This window comes from Mercenaria mercenaria, chromosome 7, assembly GCF_021730395.1.
Source record: "Mercenaria mercenaria strain notata chromosome 7, MADL_Memer_1, whole genome shotgun sequence".
NCBI lineage: Eukaryota > Metazoa > Mollusca > Bivalvia > Venerida > Veneridae > Mercenaria > Mercenaria mercenaria.
The window spans coordinates 3,880,887-3,901,214 of NC_069367.1; the positions used below are offsets into that span (position 1 = coordinate 3,880,887).

The 20,328-nt window shown below is 35.0% G+C and overlaps 2 protein-coding genes and 1 non-coding gene across 16 annotated transcripts in view; 2 read left to right on the forward strand and 1 right to left on the reverse strand.

The window, feature by feature from the left end:
• Window positions 1-13,752, reverse strand: part of LOC123555116 (serine/threonine-protein kinase 26-like) — a 59,990-nt gene extending 46,238 nt beyond the window's left edge. For 4 of the 14 annotated variants that reach the window (XM_045345714.2, XM_045345715.2, XM_045345712.2 and 1 more), the window contains exons 1-2: window positions 13,480-13,752; window positions 10,569-10,643 (exon numbers count right to left, since the gene is read on the reverse strand). In XM_045345714.2, the coding sequence (XP_045201649.2) occupies window positions 10,569-10,643; window positions 13,480-13,503 (99 nt within the window). In that variant the 5' untranslated portion in view covers window positions 13,504-13,752. Of the gene's footprint in view, window positions 1-5,604; window positions 5,739-10,568; window positions 10,644-13,479 lie in introns of those variants that run through there. The other 10 variants (XM_045345720.2, XM_045345719.2, XM_045345718.2 and 7 more) reach the window with 5 other exon arrangements.
• A 5-nt stretch (window positions 13,753-13,757) lies between these two features.
• On the forward strand, window positions 13,758-20,267 carry LOC123555120 (interaptin-like). Its single transcript, XM_045345727.2, has 5 exons — window positions 13,758-13,879; window positions 15,192-15,417; window positions 16,119-16,151; window positions 16,989-17,108; window positions 17,912-20,267. Exons 4-5 carry the CDS (start codon window positions 17,048-17,050, stop codon window positions 19,312-19,314), a joined length of 1,464 nt encoding a protein of 487 aa, XP_045201662.2. The 5' UTR covers window positions 13,758-13,879; window positions 15,192-15,417; window positions 16,119-16,151; window positions 16,989-17,047; the 3' UTR covers window positions 19,315-20,267.
• On the forward strand, window positions 14,024-14,095 carry Trnat-ugu (transfer RNA threonine (anticodon UGU)). The gene has a single exon. It is a non-coding gene; the product is annotated as a tRNA-Thr (tRNA).
• Window positions 20,268-20,328: the final 61 nt, after the last annotated feature.

Here is a 20,328-nt window from a genome sequence, read left to right on the forward strand (position 1 = left end):
TTACAACAATGTGAATCACATAATCATGAAATCGTGTCATCCCTGAATCTATTCAGAGCAAAATAGTTATTAGTGTATCATTACTAAACCATTCATTATGGGTAACATCAAAAAAAAAAAAAAAATCTATGATTACTAAATCATTTAACTGGAAAAGTATTTAAAACACTGCATATTTTTTTCATTAATTTATAAAGAGCATAGCATGAATAGAATTGGGCATCCTAAAATGGCGTAAAACAATGTTGCATAATCATCTATTACAAGAGTTACATCTCCGCAACCTAACTCTTACTGTAACCATAAATAGACTGTATCACTGATTCCAAAATTTTGGCAATTATACTAACCAACTTCTAAAAATTTACATTTTTCTTTCTGAATCCGTTTGGCAGTTTTTCAGTTCAACAAATTTTGCATAAGTTGTTAATCGGTTCTTTAGTTCAAACCAATTTGTTATAAAACCTGAAATAGGGAATGTGTACAGACAACATGGGGTACTTGACCCCCAATACAGGAAGGCTAAAGATAACAGCGTTTATAAATATCACTCCATGCGTGCCTCCTGTCACTTTGCATGCGCCAAAAACATGCATTCTCTTCCTTCAGTTTCAAGGCTCATAGTGCCTTTGTTCATAATTTTGCTGCCATTTCTTATTTTGAACATAAAATACAGTGCAACCTCTGTAGAGCAACACCCTTTGGGAGATACAAATATTGACTGTTATGTAGAGGTTGTTGTTCTGGAGAGGTGAATTTGATAGTACATTTCAGCTAAGAGAAATTTTGATAATGTTGTTATAGATGTTTTTGCTTCAGAGAGGGCCGCTCTGGAGAGGTTGTAGTACTGTGTATCTATTTCTTGTTAAATCCTAATTTCAATTATTGTTTTCGCTAATATAAATATGAAAGGTTTGAATATTGATTACCGTAGAAGAAAGTTTTATTGAATTTACTGTTTTTATTACCTCCCGTTACAGCTCTAATAGTATATTAAGTTCATGTGTAGTAATATAGGTAGTGCCTTTCTAGCCACATAATTAAGCATATTAAATGCTTAAACATCTATTTGGACAGGTGTATCATTTGTTTTATATATAAAATTCAAAGCCTTATGGGACTTAAAAGTGTAAAGCCTTATTTTACTGGCACAAAGTTTCCACAAGGGCTATTTCAGGGGAATAAGAATTTGCTTGGACTTTATCCATCTGTTTCTTGCCAGTTCGCCATTCAATCAACATCTTTTCAGTAAGCACCCATTTTAATAGTTAATTAATGTTACTGTCCAAATTGAAAGACAGACAAGTTCGTTACAGAAGTTTAGTATGGTAAGTGTTAAAAATTCACAATCTACTTGATTCTTCAATGTTTTTTCCCCAATTTTGACAAAAAATCCAGATTTAACCTGGGGCTTTTTTCCCCTAAGATCCATAGGAAAGAGCCCTGTTTGTGGATTTTCCACTTTTGAACAGAATTTTGCTTGTTCGTTGGGATTTAAATTCGCGAAATGACTCAACCACTAAAATTTATCCCCTACGAATATCAATAATTATACAATATAGTATTCCCTCCTTCCCCCATCCCAGGGATCATCCTACAAGGCAATTTGAGCGATATCGTGACGCTTTAAAGTCGGCCACTTCGCCTAATTATTGCCTCCGGGCGAAATCAAAATCGCCGAGTTTTTCAGCGAGTTATTATCTGTTTACTTAAAGTTGTAAGACTTGATGCATATTCTAGATTAAATTATCGATAAATTCACAGTAAACCCCGCCTACTCGCCTGTCAAACTTCAGCCAATCCTAGCATTAATATCCCACAGTGTCAATCAATAATATTGTAAGCCGCCGCCATTTTGAAAATTTTCAATCGGCATGTAAAAAGCCGATAAACTTAACGAGAGCATGATCTTAAATATGCAACAATTGTATATTATTCTTTCATTTTATTAAAGATTACTTCAAAAATTATTTCAATTACCATGATTACGGTCAATTTCTGTAAATGAATTGCTCGGGTACTGTGGATAAAAAATGATTTCGCTGACGTCAGAACTGCCATACAAAATATTGTAAAAAGATCGCCATTATCTACGAGTTTGATATTATTTTCGAAAAAAAAAAAAAAAAATAAATTAAATGTATAAATCTAAACAAGTTGATGCAAAAATCGGGCATAATAAAAGCAAGAGAATTGAAACATGAATGAAAATTTTCACGGCGTTTTGATCGTGCACCTGTTAAATTTAAGAGTTTCGGACATGTAAATTTCGGATAAAAATTTAAAGGCGACTTTTTCATAGCTAAGTTTATACTTTATTTAGAAATTCATGAAAATGATAATGCAAAAATCAATTTCCTTTAATAATTACTGTTTATAAGTTACAGCTAGACCCACAATAGGTGGATATATATAGGCAGGAAACTGAATGCTATGCCGATTCTTCTCCTTAAATTCCTCAACTTCTCCCTAAATTCTGTGGAGGGAGAAGTCACTTCTCCCTAAAATTTTGACCTAGGATGATCCCTGCATCCCCCATGTAAATAACTGGGATAATACTTGCTGATTTTCTTACATAACTAGAGCTATCACTAAAGGTGATGAATGTAACCCACCCCCCTCCCCCGCATGCACTGACACAGTACTGGTACATTGCAATTTAACGCACACAAGATTGCATAATTATGTGGACTGTATGTATACAGTATAGTAACAAACAAGAGCTGTCACTAATGGTGACAAATGCCCCCCGCAGCACCTTGACCTTTGACCTGGTGACCCAAAAGTCAGTAGGAGTGGTGTACTCAATAAGTACTATCAGCATGTGAAGTTTGAAGGTCCTGGGTGCAGTGGTTCACAAGTAAAGTGCCTTCATGCAAAAAGTTAACGTTGGCCCCTGTGACCTTGACCTTTGACCCCAAAGTCAGTAGGGGTGGTGTACTCAATAAGTACTATCAGCAGGTGAAGTATGAAGATCCTGGGTGCAGTGGTTCGCGAGTAAAGTGCCTACATGCAAAAAAGTTAACGTTGGCCCCTGTGACCTTGACCTTTGACCTAGTGACCCCAAAGTCAGTAGGGGTGGTGTACTCAATAAGTACTATCAGCAGGTGAAGTTTGAAGGTCCTAGGTGCAGTGGTTTGGGAGTAAAGTGCCTTCATGCAAAAAGTTAACGATGGCCCCTGTGACCCTGACCTTTGACCTGGTGATCCCAAAGTCAGTAGGAGTGGTGTACTCAATAAGTACTATCAGCACGTGAAGTTTGAAGGTCCTTGGGTGCAGCGGTTCGCGAGTAAAGTGCCTTCATGCAAAAAGTTAACGTTGGCCCCTGTGACCTTGACCTTTGACCTAGTGACCCCAAAGTCAGTAGGGGTGGTGTACTCAATAAGTACTATCAGCACGTGAAGCTTGAAGGTCCTGGGTGAAGTGGTTCGCGAGTAACGTGCCTTCATGCAAAAAGTTAACGTTGGCCCCTGTGACCTTGACCTTTCACCTGGTGACCCCAAAGTCAGTAGAGGTGGTGTACTCAATAAGTACTATCAGCACGTGAAGTTTGAAGGTCCTGTGTGAAGCGGTTCGCGAGTAAAGTGCCTTCATGTAAAAAGTTAACGTTGTGACGAACGCTAACTAACTAACTAACTAACGAACGGACGGACAGTTGAAAACTAATATGCCTCCCTATGGGGGCATAAAAACAAAGTCTCATAACTATGCAGAATATTTATCTAAAATAACGTAACATGCACAACTAGGGTTGGTACTGATCACTTGTGTGAAGTTTCATTAAATTGTGTGCAAGGGTTTGGAAGATCCGGCGCGCACAAGACTGCATATGCAGACTGTATGTTAACAAGAAACAAAGTCCCATAACTCTGCAATTTTTCTTGTTGAAAGAACCTAACATGCCCCATGCACAACTACTGTTGTTACTGATCACTTGTGTGAAGTTTCATTAAATTGTGTCAAGGGGATGAGGAGAGATGGTGCGCACAAGATTGTGTCTATGTATATAGTATAGTAACAAAAAACAAAGTCGCGTAACTCTGCAAATTTTTTTTCTGAAAGAACCTAACATGCCCCATGCACAACTACTGTTGTTACTAATCACTTGTGTGAAGTTTCATTAAATTGTGTCAAGGGGATGAGGCGAGATGGTGCGCACAAGATTGTGTCTATGTATATAGTAAAGTAACAAAAAACAAAGTCCCATAACTCTGCAATTTTTTTTCTGAAAGAACCTAACATGCCCCATGCACAACTACTGTTGTTACTGATAATTTGTGTGAATTTTAATGAAATTGTGTCTAAGGGATGAGGAGAGATGGTGCGCACATGATTGTGTCTACGGACAGACAGACAGACAACCTGAAACCAGTATACCCCACCCTTACAACTTTGTTGTCGGGGGGTACAATGAACAAAACTTTACTTACTCAGGTTTATGCTTTGTCATGGTCGATAATAAAATCTAAATATCTTTAAATGGTAAACCGTAAACCCTTGAAAATCTTGTTTTCAATGACATTTTTTCATTATATTATAAAAATGGACAATTTTCCCCATGATAGATTACCCTAAATAGATCAAAACCCTCACCTCAGCCATTATTATACCTGTCAAAAACCTCAATATTTATTCATTTTCTCCCTAACCTTCAGCCAGCTAAATTTCTTAAATGGACTGTTCCATCATTCAATTTGGGCAAAAGCATTATTTTTTTTTTATTTAAAGCGGTGTTCACTGAAAATTTACTGACTGAATAGCGAACAGTGCAGATCATGCAGGCTGATCTTAGTCTTCACCGGTTGCAAAGGCAAAATCACTTACCAACAGCAAGCTAAAGTTAAATTTAGAACACATTTCCACTTACCGTGAAATTGTTTTTTTTCCTACGCATGTTAATTCCCTGTTTTGGCCAATAAGGCTATTTTGTTGTGATATCAATTTGAAAAATCACGATTTTGGCCAATAAAGCCATTTTGTAAAGGTGAGAGTTAGAAAATTCACTGTTTTGGCCAAAACAGTTATTTTGTGATGGTGTCAGTTCGAAAATTCACCGTTTTGGCCGATATAGTTATTTTGTGGCGATACACATGCTGAAATGCCAAACTTCTATGATGGGGTAATAATGAAAGATTTCCCACAAAGCTCTGCTACAGATAAGTTTCAAATAATCAATCTAAATGCAGAAAAAATCTTAAAATGTGTTGGAACAGATCAGTGTTTTTTCCCCACTAATTTGGGAATGGGGCTGGAGCCTTTACAATTAGGAAAAATGTGTCAGAAAATGCCTAACTTTGGAATTGTTAAAGTCATATCTTCTATTAAAATGTCACATTTAAGAAAATGGCCATAATTTATCATTATGCATTAATTTAGCAAACTGTCTTGTGTTTCAAATGTTTAAGGTTTTAGTCATGTTTGAAAAAGCTGAAAAAAAAGAAAAGAAATTTAAATTTGGGAATTTAGACTTTGAAACTGGAAAAACAAAACTACTATTTTCCATTGGCATTGGGGCCCAATTTCCACACCAAATTGACTAGAAAAAAACACTACAGATATTCAAATTTTCAGAACAATCTTAAGTAAAAGAATTTTATACTTTACCGTACATACAAAGAAATTATTAGTAAATCTAAAATGTTAAATGGTGTACAGGTGTCAAATTCCTCACTTAACAAAGCTTTATTATCATATCCAATATCTCTTATATTTTTTAACCAGGTGACTTCCTTGTTGGTTTACGGAAACATCAGAAATGAAAACTGGGTGGATCCCATATAAAACTAACAATGCAAGATAAATACTACATTACTCATAAAAGCTACCCCAATCTACCGTAGTTTAATAACCTCCTGGTATTTACACTCTCAAATGAAGCACGACTATACATAGTAATGGAATGTATAACTGAAATACAGTGGTTTAAATGGTAGGTACAATGTAATACCATATTATATGTACTTACAAAAAAATCTATCTTACATAGATAAAATGGGTGTTTTTTTATGTCTTCCCATGCATTCAATCTTGAAAAAAAAATAGTGCACGACTTAATCGACTTAATGTTAAAGCATAAAGGCACTGCATGACCTACAGATCGTATGACTACAAAAACGAGAACATTTTTATAAATCTACATTCCCACTATTCTTTTCCATTGAAAATTATGACGTTCATTTCGTATGAACGGCAAAAGGAGAGGCGCGAAAGGTACATCAATGCTGCTTTGTGATAATGGGCTACTGTTTTGACGATGTCTGCATATAGTCAAAGAGAACATTCCTTAGATGAGGTCACAATTGTTCCGTCTTGTGAACAGAATGGCCGGGAGGCTGATTTTAATGTTAAATGCAACAAAATGTATGCAATTTATAAAATAATCTTGTTTACAAATGAAATGGAAATATAGTGTAAATATAAGAAATGAAGTTCAACATTTTTTCGGTGTTCATGCAAAATGAACAACAGAATATGATCAGCAAATTAAACATGAATCACTAGCGCGATTCATGGATTTGCTGATCCTATTCTGTCGTTCATTTTGCAAGAACACCAAAACAAATATTTCGTTTCTTAATTATATTAAAATTATTGAGAAGGCTTTGACACTTAGTTACTGACAGATCATTATGTCAATCAGGCTTTCCACTGGACCAGCCAGCCATTACAAAAACGTAGGAGAAAAATAGGAATAAATGTGGCAATTAAGTGGAAGAAAAGTAGGAAAAAATAAGGATATTTGACAAAAAGTAGGTAGGGCTGTGGATCATCAGACAAGTGGCGATCTGATTCGATCCGCGAGACGGGCCTGACGATTCGCAGATCGAACCACGGATCACAAAAAGAGCTTTTGGGACAAAAAAGGGCTCTTGCCCTGGAACTTCACTGTTCACAATTGAATGCACTAAAGACGCACCTATTGAATCCAATGTACTTTCATAAACCACAGTATATACTTTCTTTGGACATTGACTAAAACACTTCAAGGTGTTAAGACTTACATTTATTTGCGGTAAGTGCGGGAGGGGTCCTGCACAGAAAAAAATTTGATTTCGGGTTAGAAAATGCATTTTAACTACTTCTGATATGAAAAAGTAGGAGTAATAGGAGGTTTTATAGAAATGTAGGAAAAATTAGAAGCTCTTTCAAAAAAGGTAGGAATGCTGGAAAGCCTGATTAATGGAAACATAACAAGAACTCTCCGTAAGACAGCCAATGCTCGACTATTAGAAATCGAATTATTGTCCCATCTGCAGAAAAATATTACCCTAAATGTTAAATATCTATAGAGGTTCAATCCAGTATCTACATTAGTTTTTGCATGCAAAACTTTAACCAGAAGATTTTTGTTCAAAAGGGAACATAATTTGACCAAAATGCATGTCAAGAGTTATGGGACTTGATGCTATCAACTAGTTTCATGACCCCAAAGGCACGTGTGAAATCAATATCTGCATCAGTTTTGGAGATAGTAACTTGCATGTAAAACTTTAATCAGGATTTTAAAGTCCAAAAGGGAGCATAATTTGCCCAAAATATTGTCCGAGTTATGGGACTTGACCCAGTGAGGTTGGTAATTGACTTAGAAAAAGAAAAGGTAAGTTTCAAATCTATATGCCTATTAAGTTTTCCAAACATTCGTGGGCAATTTGTGTTGTTCCCAAAGATTTAACATAGGGGAAAAATAACCAATTATTACTTTTTTTAATGACCGGGGAAGGAATGGGTGCCAAATTTAGCCCAAATAGCGACCAAAAAACACCTGGATTCCAAAGGTTTTTTAAACCAATAGAATAGAGCAAGAATTAGGCCATTGATCTGACCAACTGCGGTATGAGCAGGCTGGTCTTCCTTGGTGTTCCTGAAATATTTGACTATTCTAAGGGAGGCTATATATCAAAATTCACTGTATCACAACAGACTAGTCTGGCGATACATGTATCACATCATAGGCCCGTTTCACGATACTTTAAGCAAAATTTCAAAAACTTCCACTGATTTTTTTTTCCGTTTTGTCACACAAATGCTAACTTATGTGTTACTCAATTGTGTTTTGATAGGTTCCGTATCGTTGTTTCTGTATGCTTGAGATAGATGCAATACATAATCCAAGAACATTCCATAGATATGCACAACTAAGTTTTATACCAATCCCTCCTGTGAAGTTTCAATGAAATCCAGTTAGACATTATGAAGATGAAAGTTCAAGGCTAAGACAGATGGACAAACCAAACTGGACCTAGATTTCATAAACACAAACTATCTGACCAGGTGTCATGTAGATGGAGAAAATGTGGGTTAGAGCTGGAGTGTTAATAATGTTTTTTTTATATTTTGTCCCTTTAACCTAGTTTTACAATTCGACTACTAGGTCATACGTGTTTACACGCTCTCTGCCTAAAATTTCTCTACTTGCAAAATGACCTTTCTATGTTTTTATTATGTTTTGTTTTAGCTTTAGCTCATGTGTTTCTTATACAAGACACACTAGAATATTGAAACCTGAGTTAAGATTACTTTACGCAATCTTTAATGTTTACAAACATGATGTTGACGAAAACAAACTGTACCCAAGATGATATGGTTTCAAACACTCAGAACTTCTGACTGTCAGTAGAAAATGTGGCCTCTTTAATGTTAACATTTTCCAATAATTGGACTTAAGTTAAGTTAGTGACCTAGTTTTTGACGCTGACCAGTTTCAAACTTGACCTACATTTCACTGCGAAGAAAAATTGTAGTAAGTTTCATTTCTTAAGATCTTTTAGAAAATGTGGACTCTACTGTTCTATGATTTGGTATGACTTGATCTTGTGACCCAGTTTTGAATCTATCTGAGGTTCTTTTATGCCCAAGTTTAATTAAGATTGGGCAAAAGTTGTGGCCTTTAGAGAATCCACAGCACTATTGTTCAGATACCAAACCATCAATCTGTACTTAAAATGGCTCATCCTGAACCTTTGGTTCAGATTAGGGCTGTCATTGATTGGGTCTTAGGCATATCGACGATACCGATATATCAGAAGACAAATATTGATGATACATCAATATATCGATTATTAAGTTAGATTAACAACCTATTTGTTCATATGCATACTATATACCTTCCTGTAAATGCTATTCTTAGTTTTATTGCCTACTTTTCATATTACTGTTTGATTGTGTTGTATTTGTATTTATGAAAATAAAAGAAACAAATAAAAATTAATAAAATCTTTCATTTTTATTTTGCCTTCACTTCTCTTTTGCATTTATCTAAATTTACAACTTTGTAAGCTTAATTGTTTTTGAGGGTCCGAGTGTTTATCTGGATAGTTTTTTCTCTCTGTAAAATATCGATTTTTGAAAATGGGAATCGATAATCGATCGACAAAAAAATATCGTTGTTACATCGATATCGTTTCTATCGATGACAGCCCTAGTTCAGATAAGCTAAAACAAGACACACACTAGTATTTAGCACAACAATTTTACAGCATTACACAAAACATGAAACTCCCACCATTTCAATGGGAGAAGAATCAACAATGGATACAATTTTTCAGATCAGGGCAAAATAGTGATTATTCTATGACTAAGTAAGTGTTAAAAGACTATTACTTATCTCAGTCATAAATGTAGGAATCTGACAGGATTCCAAGAACAGAAATATGTAATAACAGAGCCAGGAATCATATATAACAAAGTAATAAACATATGAAATAAGCAAAGAATCATGATAAAACCATGATAATAACAGGGTGCATAATCATGATTAGCAGAATTCAATCAAGCAGGCAAAAACCAAACTAAGACACTTGCTATTAGTGAATAGTCATGCTAAGACTCAAATTCCCACCCCAACCCCCACTCACTTTGACAAAATACATAGCCAGTCAAAGGCTACTTCCACCAGCCAAACCGCTTACATGTATCTAAATGAATCTCAAAACTCCCTGGAACTTATTATTCCCTTCTAAAATATATATCTGATACAAACAAATTATCTTTTATCATGTTTATACAAACCTACCTGTGCTACATGTAATTCAAAACAAAATCTCACTTTTGTGTCCAGACTAAATTTTATCATTTAATTCTAATAATTATTACATATCATGTCATATACTGTAATATCATTTAATTTCGTGGGCATGAATTTTCGTGGTTTTTGTCAAAGTGGCAATTTCGTGGGGATATGAATTCGTGGATTTTACCTTTTGAACATAAAATGAATGGAAATTTTACTTGTTCGTTTGGATTAAATTCCGTGGATTGCCTCAGCCACGAAAATTATTCCCCCACGAATATTAATGATTTCACAGTATTCAAAATAACATGAAACTGAAACAAAGAAATGGATATATATGATACATTTTCCAAGTGAAAATAAAGTAAGGGCTGCTGCCAAAAAATCCAAAAATATCAAAGAGGATTGTTTTTGCCGATTCATTAAAGGAGGCAACAGGCGATGTCAGGCATAGCATACATTTTGTACTAACAGATTAATATAACTGATTATCAACAAGTCCATAATTGAAAGCTGAACATAGCAGGGTAGGTCAAGTCATTCCAGGAGATGAACTTACCAAACCAAGATTCAAACTTTCAAGTCTCACTGGATTAACCTCACGAAACTGTACCTCGGAGTCAGAGTCTTTTGACTGTGTATAAGAGTCAAACAAACAAATGATAACGAAAAAAAATAATGCTTAACATTCGTATAATGTCCTAGTCATCATGCATCTAAAATTATTTAAGTCTTAAATGATTTGCTCGAAAGGATTTATAAATCTAGGAGAGTAAATTGTATTTGCCTTGTGTAATTTTAAGTTTTATAAATTTACGGATGTTTCAGCCAATAAATTTACTGACCAGGGTTCCCACACTTTTTCGTCTATGAAATTTAAGGACTTTTCCAGGACCTTGTTGCGATTTTCAAGGACCTCTGTACGACATATCGGGTTGTACGTTCCAGTCAATTTTTCTAGATTCAGTGTAAAAATATAAGAACAAGAGGGCCATGATGGCCCGATATTGCTTAAAAATTTCTACTTATTAAATAAATACAGGCTCTGCACTCTGCAAATTTTCTTTTTTTCTTTTTGTTTCCTTACTGTCCTGAAGTTTTGTTTCTCAAGGAAACTATGAATCATTTACTTGTCTAGCATGTTGTGAAGAATTAATCAACTCCTTCATAATAACTACACCTCTGGTGCCACCTACATTATTTATATAATCTTTGATACACTTCTAGCAATTAAATTATTTTCAGTCAAGTTGTTGTTTGATCACTGAATTCAAGCGTGTCACTAATCACGATTTTCACAATTGTTCTCGAAAAATAATCGGAATTTCACAGGGCTTCTTAAAAATCGACACAAAAATGACCGAAAGCCTAAAATTACTGTTTAAAAATTCAAGCATAGCTACCTATATAGGCCCATCAACCACAAAAACATTGGTATTTTCGAAAAAGGAAATTGAAATGACATCCATGTCCGCCATTTTGAATCATGAATTACTTCCCTTAGCAAAATTGGATAATTCCCGGTATTTTCCCATACCTTTATTGTTTTCTTGCCAAATTCCCGGTATTTTCACGGCCGGGAGTCAATTTTTGAAATTCACGGACTTTTCCCGTTTTCCCGGTAACGTGGGAACCCTGACTGACAGATGATCTGAAAACTGCTGAAAAAGTTGTCATAAAAATCACAGGCTGAAAAAATAATTATTCTGAGCAAATAAATGTGCAAGTTCCGCCATTTTAGTAGACATTTTTTTTAAATTTGTCTTTTGTCAAAAGATAAGACTGAAAATCATGACACATACCATCAGCAGCTAAATTTAATGTACGACTTTTTAATATTATAAATGAACTGCCGCAGTGTGCATGCACTCAATCTGTTTAAAATTCATAGACTGAAAAATACATAAATTTATATTCTTATGATTTTACCATGGGTAGACAAAGCAATTTAAGATTGAGGATATAATGGCTACAGCAGAAAATATCACTGTTATTCAGTAATCAAGTTCAAATATCTTTTCAAGTTCTTAATACTGAATTGACCAGTAACGAGTATTACCAACTTAATGTTTTGGATTTGATTTAAGGCAGTGGCTAGAGAACCGGAATCGGTTCCCTAGACTGCGAAATTATTCGTCCGGAACCGGTTCTCTAAGCAAAATACCGTGCATAGGCTAGGGAACCGGAATTTTATTTCTATGCATAATGCTGCCGAAATCCACTTTGTTACTTGGTAAGTGTCATGCATATTATTATCTTAATTAATTTTATCATGCCCTTGCATTTATCTGCGTTTACTGTCTCCAAAAGTGTACTCGCCGCATATATACCGTGTCTGCCGTATTGGAATGATATAAACTAGTACGAATGAATGCGTGAAAACTACTTTGCAGTTTTTAAATGTTATTAAATTTTGCTTTAAACTTGTACTATGTTTAAATTATTTAAATATAAAATAATATTGGTTTGTATTTGCGTCATTACATGTTTATAGATGAACAAATTAATTTAATTGCCCTTAAAACTTCATACAGATTCTTTGATCACTTTAAATACTTGTTTGTAACACCTCGGCATTTCACGTTCAAAGATATGTAATCGATACTAATTAACAGAAATTACTTAATTTGTTTTAATCGTTTCTTTTATTGTCTTATACCTTTTAAGTTTAAATTTCAAGTTTATTTCGGCACCAGTGTAGACGATTTCGCATTCATTCGTACTAGTTTATTTTATCATTCCAATATGGCGGACAGTATGCGGCGAGTACACTTCTGGAGACACAGTAAACACAAATAAATAAAAGGGCATAGCTTGCTGAAATGGTAAAAATAATTAACTTATTAAGATAAGAATATGCACATGATACTTACCAAAAGAAACAAAATGAATTTCGACAGTTTTATGCATAGAAATAAAATTCCGGTTCCCTAGCCTATGCACGGTACTTTGGCTAGAGAACCGGTTCCGGACGAATAAGTTCGCTGTCTAGGGAACCGATTCCGGTTCTCTAGCCACTGCCTTGATTTAAAGTGTGAGTATTTAAACAAAAAGCCTATTAAAGAATACAGTACTCCTAGTGAAATAAGAACATCTCTTTGACATCTTAAACAAATGAATCACCTAAAAATATATAAATTATGTGTATATGATACACAAATTATATGCCACTTCCTATACTTTACTTTTGCAATTTTAACTCCAAAGAAGATACACACCCTATGTGGCACATGCTCATAAGCAGTGACAAACAGTCTGAACGAGCAATGCCACTTTTGATACCCTGAAATGTGCCATGAATGAAGTAGAACAATATTCTACATGTTAAATGATGTTTACATGTATAATTTTTCTCGAGTGGGTGGGGTAAGATTTACTTCCGTTTTGTTTGTCCATTGTAAGAAATGTACAGGGAAATAGAAAGTATGCTTCTTCATTGTTGTTTTGTTAGTTATTTACATGATGTTTACCTGGTTTAAATGTCCTGCCATCATTCTACCAGAAAAATACTTTCACCAGATTTTGTTTGTTTTTCGTCGCACCTGCCAAAATCTCTTATTACAGCAAAGTAACGAATAATATGTGGACAATGACACTCCGTTAATAAACAGACAAATTTATCATGTTTCATTAAAAGTCACGCATTTCAGTATCTATTTGTCTGCACCGTTACACTGTGTGTTTCAAAGTTCTACAGGATTTTGGGACAAAATTTACACAATCCGCCATCTTGATTCAAGGGTGTGCCCTCGTTTTGGATCATCATGCCGATGTAAAAAGTAGTGCGTTTCTCTTGCAGTTTTTGCAACTTCTCAGCAGCATTCTGGATGCACTTTGCCATGTTCACAAAAGTAGAATGCCTATTTCAAAGTATGTACCTTTAAAGTATAAAATGGACATCATAAATTATTTCGTTTTTGCGTAGTAATCGATTTGTCAACACAGGTATGTAGAACAACCTTGCTCGGTATTAATTTAATTTATAGATAAAAATAATCTTCCATTTGAGCATCTGCCTCTATAGCTCAGTGGTAGAGCACTGGTCTTGTAAACCAGGGGTCGTGAGTTCGATCCTCACTGGGGGCTGTAAATATTTTTCCGTTTTGTTGATACAACGTACTGTGTATATAGTCATGGTCGGTTAAAAAGCTCATCAGAGCTTATGTTTCATATGTTTGTGTCTTGCCGACTTGAAATAAAACGTATTGTATTGTATGGGGATGTTTGGTGCTCAACTGCTTGGCAATCTTTGAAGGAGTTATCGACATTTTTGGGGATATCTGTTTTTTTTTTATTTCATACAAATTCTCTATACCATACTTCCATACAAATGCCAAAACAGTAAATATTTGACATTTTACAATAGCCTCTGAAGAAGAGCCAGTTCTATATATATATATATATTTAAACAAAAAATCCGGGGGAGATACCCCCTCCCACACTCATACCCTTTCACGTGCGTATAATTCATACCGCCCTGGGTACGCCCTTACATAATGGCTTTAGTGGGAGCGTTAATGGGAGTTAAATGGCTTTGACGTAACCGAAATTATATCCAAAATATAGACCGGCATCAGTCGTTATAGTGGGTAAATATAACGGATTTTGACTGGCTGTACTAGTGGAGAAGCCTAATAATTTGTGAATAATTATAAATAATGTTCAATTTGTCCGGAATGAAAAAATGAAGTAGTCTCATTTGTTGGCTGACAAATAAGGGGAGTTCATGCTTTGAACTTTTCTCCGTTTTCTCAGAACAGAAATTCATAACTTTGTGGAGTGTGCGATGTAATTTAGTTCCTTTATTTATGAAATTTGGCACTGTTCCTTTGAAGGGTGGTCTGTAAAAGCGTATCGCATTTTTTGATTAATGCACAAAATCTTGAATTATATCACTTTTAATTCATTGGGGTAGGAAACAGATGTCTGTCTGTAACTCTTCTTTTTTTCTGGCATATGATACACTTTGGTAGCTTATGGGCACACAAAATTTTGGCTCATTTAAGTACTGATGAGAGAGTTGAATCTTTTGGGAGTTAACAATAGAGTTTTACATGTTTTTTTTTTATATTTAACGAAGCATGATGCATAATATGTTATTGAAATAGTACCCTGGTATAGGCCTAGTTTAGTATACTTTTACCTTCATTTTAGTATGCTACACATCATGTTTTTACTTCAGAAATATGGAGAAAAATCATGTAAAAGCAGGTCACCCCTCTACCCTTAGTGTGCTTAAACCTTGATATACACATACAAGTACAGAAGAAATATTCAGAGAGTCAGACTATAAGATATGGAACTGTACAATCACATTACTGGTGTGTGGATTACAGAAGTTACTCGTGACTATAGAAAATAGGATAGATTCCGAGAGTGATCCGTGCACTGGGAAGATATCGCTATGGGTAACAAGGCTAGGTTATACTTCAACTATATTTCACAACAATTAATTAACGATTTCATGCGTCAATTTGACAAAAATACTCACTTTACGTGGCATTGAGGCTAGGCACCTCTCCGAAGGACAGACACCTAAGACACCATTCTATTAAGAAAAAATGATTATACTTTCGAATTACTATATACTTGTATACACCAGCAGTACCACAGGGGAACAAGGACTGCAGAGATATTTTATAACGTACAAAATTATCTTATTCATACATCATAAAATTTATTAGCAAACAAACAACTCACCTAACGTTATAAGGCTTTTAATGTTACGTTAAAAACAAACCAAAATGCATGTAGATGTGATGCATCTATTTTCTATACATAATTATATGGTTAGAACTCTATAAAGGGAGGTAATAATTAAATACATATTCAATAATGTTTCCTACAGTAAGCATTTTATATGAAATATATCTTACGATTCAACTAACTAGTAACAGACATATTTTATATTCAAGGCAAAAATGTGGCAGCCACGCTATAAACGATGGTAGAATGAACCTTTAATAATCGAACTTCACGATATCGATACTGTATAAATATAAAATTCTTTTGTTATGCATACTTGTTTACCGTGAACCTATTACAAAGAAATGTATTGATCACTTTTACTTAATTGATTTGAAACGTAAATACACTTTAATCATTACAGACACCGGAAACTGAACAGGGAATATTTAAGCAGGTTTGTGGTTTAATATGTTAACTTTTTAAAAGAAATGTATCCCATTAAAAATATTATTTCATAAAAGCGAGTGACTGACCACGTGGAATCTATGTACGTCAGTAATAATTTTATAACAAATGCAAGCGCTACAGATGAAATGTATGGTTGCATATTTCTGTTACGAGATAGCTAGGTAGCTATCACGATAATGTCGTGATTAGTGCGACATCTGAAATGAGTTAAGGAACTTTGGCATAGACCCTATGTTTTGTGAATGTTTCTCATTGCAGAGTTGGTGCAGCCGTTCTGCGCATGCGCGGAATTATTATCAAATGGAACGCACGGCAAAAATACTCATTTTTTTTTGCATGTCCGCACGCATTTAGTGTATAATGTGCATAATATACTGACTAAAGGTTAGGGTTAGAATCACCATGGTTACAAAATATATACATTTAAGGTATTTTTGTTCAAATTTAGTTAATCCGGTATATACCGGAGTCTGTAATATATCACGGACGCACCAACTCTGTATTTAGTCACAGCATGTTTTGTTCACATGACTTCTGAATGTAGTCAAATTATAACCTTTACCTGACTGGTCTTGATCCATGCTGGTCGCAAATGCACTATGTTGGTTTTCTCATGGTGCGGCTCATTTGTGAAAAAAGGACATATTTCGTATTTCTGGATCCTGATCTGATTTTGGAAAAACACGAAGACAGCCGTTCATTATGGAATCATGGGTATTCTAAAAATAATACATTCGATGATCTTCATGTGTTTGGTCTCACTGTTTTTCATTTATCTTCAAATCATTATACTTATTCCTTGTACATTTTAATGAATCCACAGACATTGTGAAAACTAGCACATGACTGGTGGGCAAAGGCGAGTACTATGGTATTCAAGATATGGCGACCATCTTTTGGCTTTTACTGGTTTGTACTGCAACAGGCGTTGCTGCCCAGTCAGGTAAATAATGTATCCTGTATGGTCTTTTGGTGATTTCATATCTAAAGTACCAGTGCCTACTGATTTAAGAGAGCTGAATACACCATATATCAGAAACACCGTGCTAAAGAGTCGGTGTGAATTAACACCAAAACAATTAGGTCATTTTTGCGACTTTCCAGCTTTTGATGGTCCGAGGTGCCCGTCCTAGCATTGTTTCAGGAACGGACAGACACCTGGGTAGAAACACCGACCTGCCGTCATTAAACTGATATTTTCTTCGCATGAAAGAGTTCAAGGGCCTACACCCCATGCCAGGCTTCGAGCCTACAGCGGCGAGGGACAGTCCTAGATTCTGTACAAACACTGGCCTGTTCTCCGCAAGTAACTTACAATTTCTCAAAAGAGGTTGAGGACGAATAACTTCAGAAATACCGTCGTTTAGTAATGTGTTATTCATATATATATTCAGAACATCGCATCCAGGTATCGGATTTGCAACCCACTCGATTCATAGTCTTGTGCTGTACCTATTCAGCCGTGCTGGCTATGATAACAATATGCATTTTAAAAATACAATTTGAGGACATTGGAGCAATGAATCGTGCCCTTTGTTTCATAATGACAGTCCTACGATATTACTTTTTTTTCAAATAGTTCAAGATATATTCTGAATTTCATCTGACCATTGTAAAATGTGTTTCTTTCAAAGGTATCAAGCACCAAACACTGACTAGTAGTATCCGCAAAAACAAACATTATATTTATTTTCAAAATACAATGATCAAGTCATCATAAAGATTTATACCTGTATGTGTTTTCAGAAAACGATGGTCAGGATGTTACTATAATCATATCTGCTTCGGTTGGCGTGACAGCAGCTGTTGTCATCATCATCGTTTGTGCAGGGTGTATCTACCACACCAGAGCAGTAAAGAAAATACGAACCAAAGTCTGGATGCGGGAGCTTATTAATTGTAAACATAGACACGATCTTATAGACACGCCTGATAAACTGGCAACATTGGAGAACTACTTTACGGAGCAGGAATTGGACTCAGACCGACTATTTGTTGCTGTTGTTGAGGAAGATGAAGAACGTCAGCGAACTGAAGATACAAAAGAACATGGACTTGATTTGGACAAAATGTTTTCGATAGAGAATGAGAGGCGGAGAGTTTCTGATATGTTACACGCGCCAGATAAAGTGAAACAGCTATATGAAGAAACAGAAATGGAGATATATGAAACCAATGTTAAAGGTACATACAGTGATCTTGAACAGCAGGGAGAAAATACTAGTAAACAAAATGCAAATTCAACAATTCCTATTGTTAAAACACATCGAATATACGGAGAAATAGAAAAGGCAAATGAAAAGGAGTTTAAAGACAGCGATGTGGACGAATCGCAAGAAGACGATATGTTCGAAAAGAAACACAGTGCAGCTGAAACATCTGATATCGCAAATGAACAAAATGAAGAAGAAAAAACAGAGTATCATGAAGCAGTGGTAGGTATATACACTGAAACTGATAGACAGCTGAACAAAAGTGTTTCTGAAAAAGACTTTAAAGAAAATAATGTTAATGACCATCCTGACATAAATAAAGAAACAATTCTTGAAAGAAATACTCTTAAGCAAAATGAAAGCAACGATCCTTCGCACGAAAACAACGTTTCTAAAAGACAGACAGCAGAATTTTTAAGTCTCCCAGAAATAGATCAGTTTTTTAATCTGGCAAATGAGACATATCATAGAAAAAAGAAAAGCAAGACTAGAAAAACAAGCAGAAAGAAAATATCAAATTTACGGAAGCATTTAAAAGCCATTATTTCAGAAAACAGTGGGAGTTTCAAGAAGTCTGGTCATAAAAGTTCCTCAAAAGTTTTAAAAATATATACACAAAGAAAAATGTCAAAGACTGATATTTCAAAGGAAGATGAGGAACACAGACGATTTTCGTCAGAAACGGGTCCAAAGGAAGGATTAAAAAGCAAAACATTGCAGCATTCTACAAACTCTAAGCGGGATAATCATCAATCAAGTATTGCGCATCAAAGAAAGAAACCAACACACAAGAAAACAAGAAAAGGTAGTGGTTATGTACACTCAGCTCCCGGTACCCCCCGGAACCGAAGTCTAAGCCGAGCTAGTGCCTTTTCACAAAAATCACTAAAGAATATTTCAATGACAGATATTGGTATTAATATAGGACAAACGTAGCAAGGTAAAAAGGAAGACATAATAACACTATAACGATAGAAATTGAAAAGATAATAATAGGTACCTCGTTGCAAAAAGCTGATAACTGTTTTGATATTAAGAAGCACTTTTTCGCCTTTTTCCGCTAAGGTGACGATTTATTATTTGAAAACCCGACCTGCAAGAAACGTTGGAAGAATAAGTTATAAAAAATACAACCTAGTCAAATCATAAAGCTGAAAAATGGACTGATTATTAATGATTAAGCTACACGAAAAACACACACAAGAAAAAAATAATTATGGCGGAATGAAACAACCAAAGGTTGGACCATGACAAAAAACCTAAGGACTCGTGGAAAACAAAACATCCGATTACGCGAATCAAAGCAAAAACCAAAATTATCTGACGACGAAAGTCTAGTAGATATTTATGGTGGTGCATTCGACAATTATAATATTGATATGCAAGTCGGCATGCTTCGGACGTAAATGTAGCTTAACTCGCACAATGCGTTCCGTAAAAAAACGGAAAGTGCCGAAATCGCATACGGAGATTACGTCATAATTTTTTAACATAAGTGAGCAAAGTGACCAAACTGACAGCGCATGTTTACTGTAAAGTAAGCTTGAAAAACACAGTGGGAATTAAGGCTAATTGAAATACGCAGAAAGTAATTGACAAAAGGATAAAACAAGCAATATAAATTAAAAAAAGAATATATAGTCATGGAAAAAGAATTCAGTTGAAATATACAAAGGAGTTTTTTTTTATGAATTTTCAGTGAACAAATTGACAAAGTAACATAGCAATTTATTTGTAGCAGAAGTGAAGAAAAGTGTGGCTGAATTCTCGGACATGCCTGCATATGAAAAATAAATATATTAGATATTTGACATTATTGAAGCTCATTAAAACTGTTCATTATATTTTCAATATTAGCATGCATTAAAGATAATATAGTGAAAAAGATGTATCACTAGCCATCTACGTATTTATACAAATTTAAAGACCCAGATCACATGTTCACAAAAC

Bases quoted from the DNA above. Each gene is read 5' to 3' on its own strand.
- LOC123555120 (XM_045345727.2), top strand. From the start codon at position 17,048: ATGGCGACCATCTTTTGGCTTTTACTGGTTTGTACTGCAACAGGCGTT. The intron at 17,109-17,911 runs GTAAATAATGTA...ATGTGTTTTCAG, and splicing joins AGGCGTTGCTGCCCAGTCAG to AAAACGATGGTCAGGATGTT.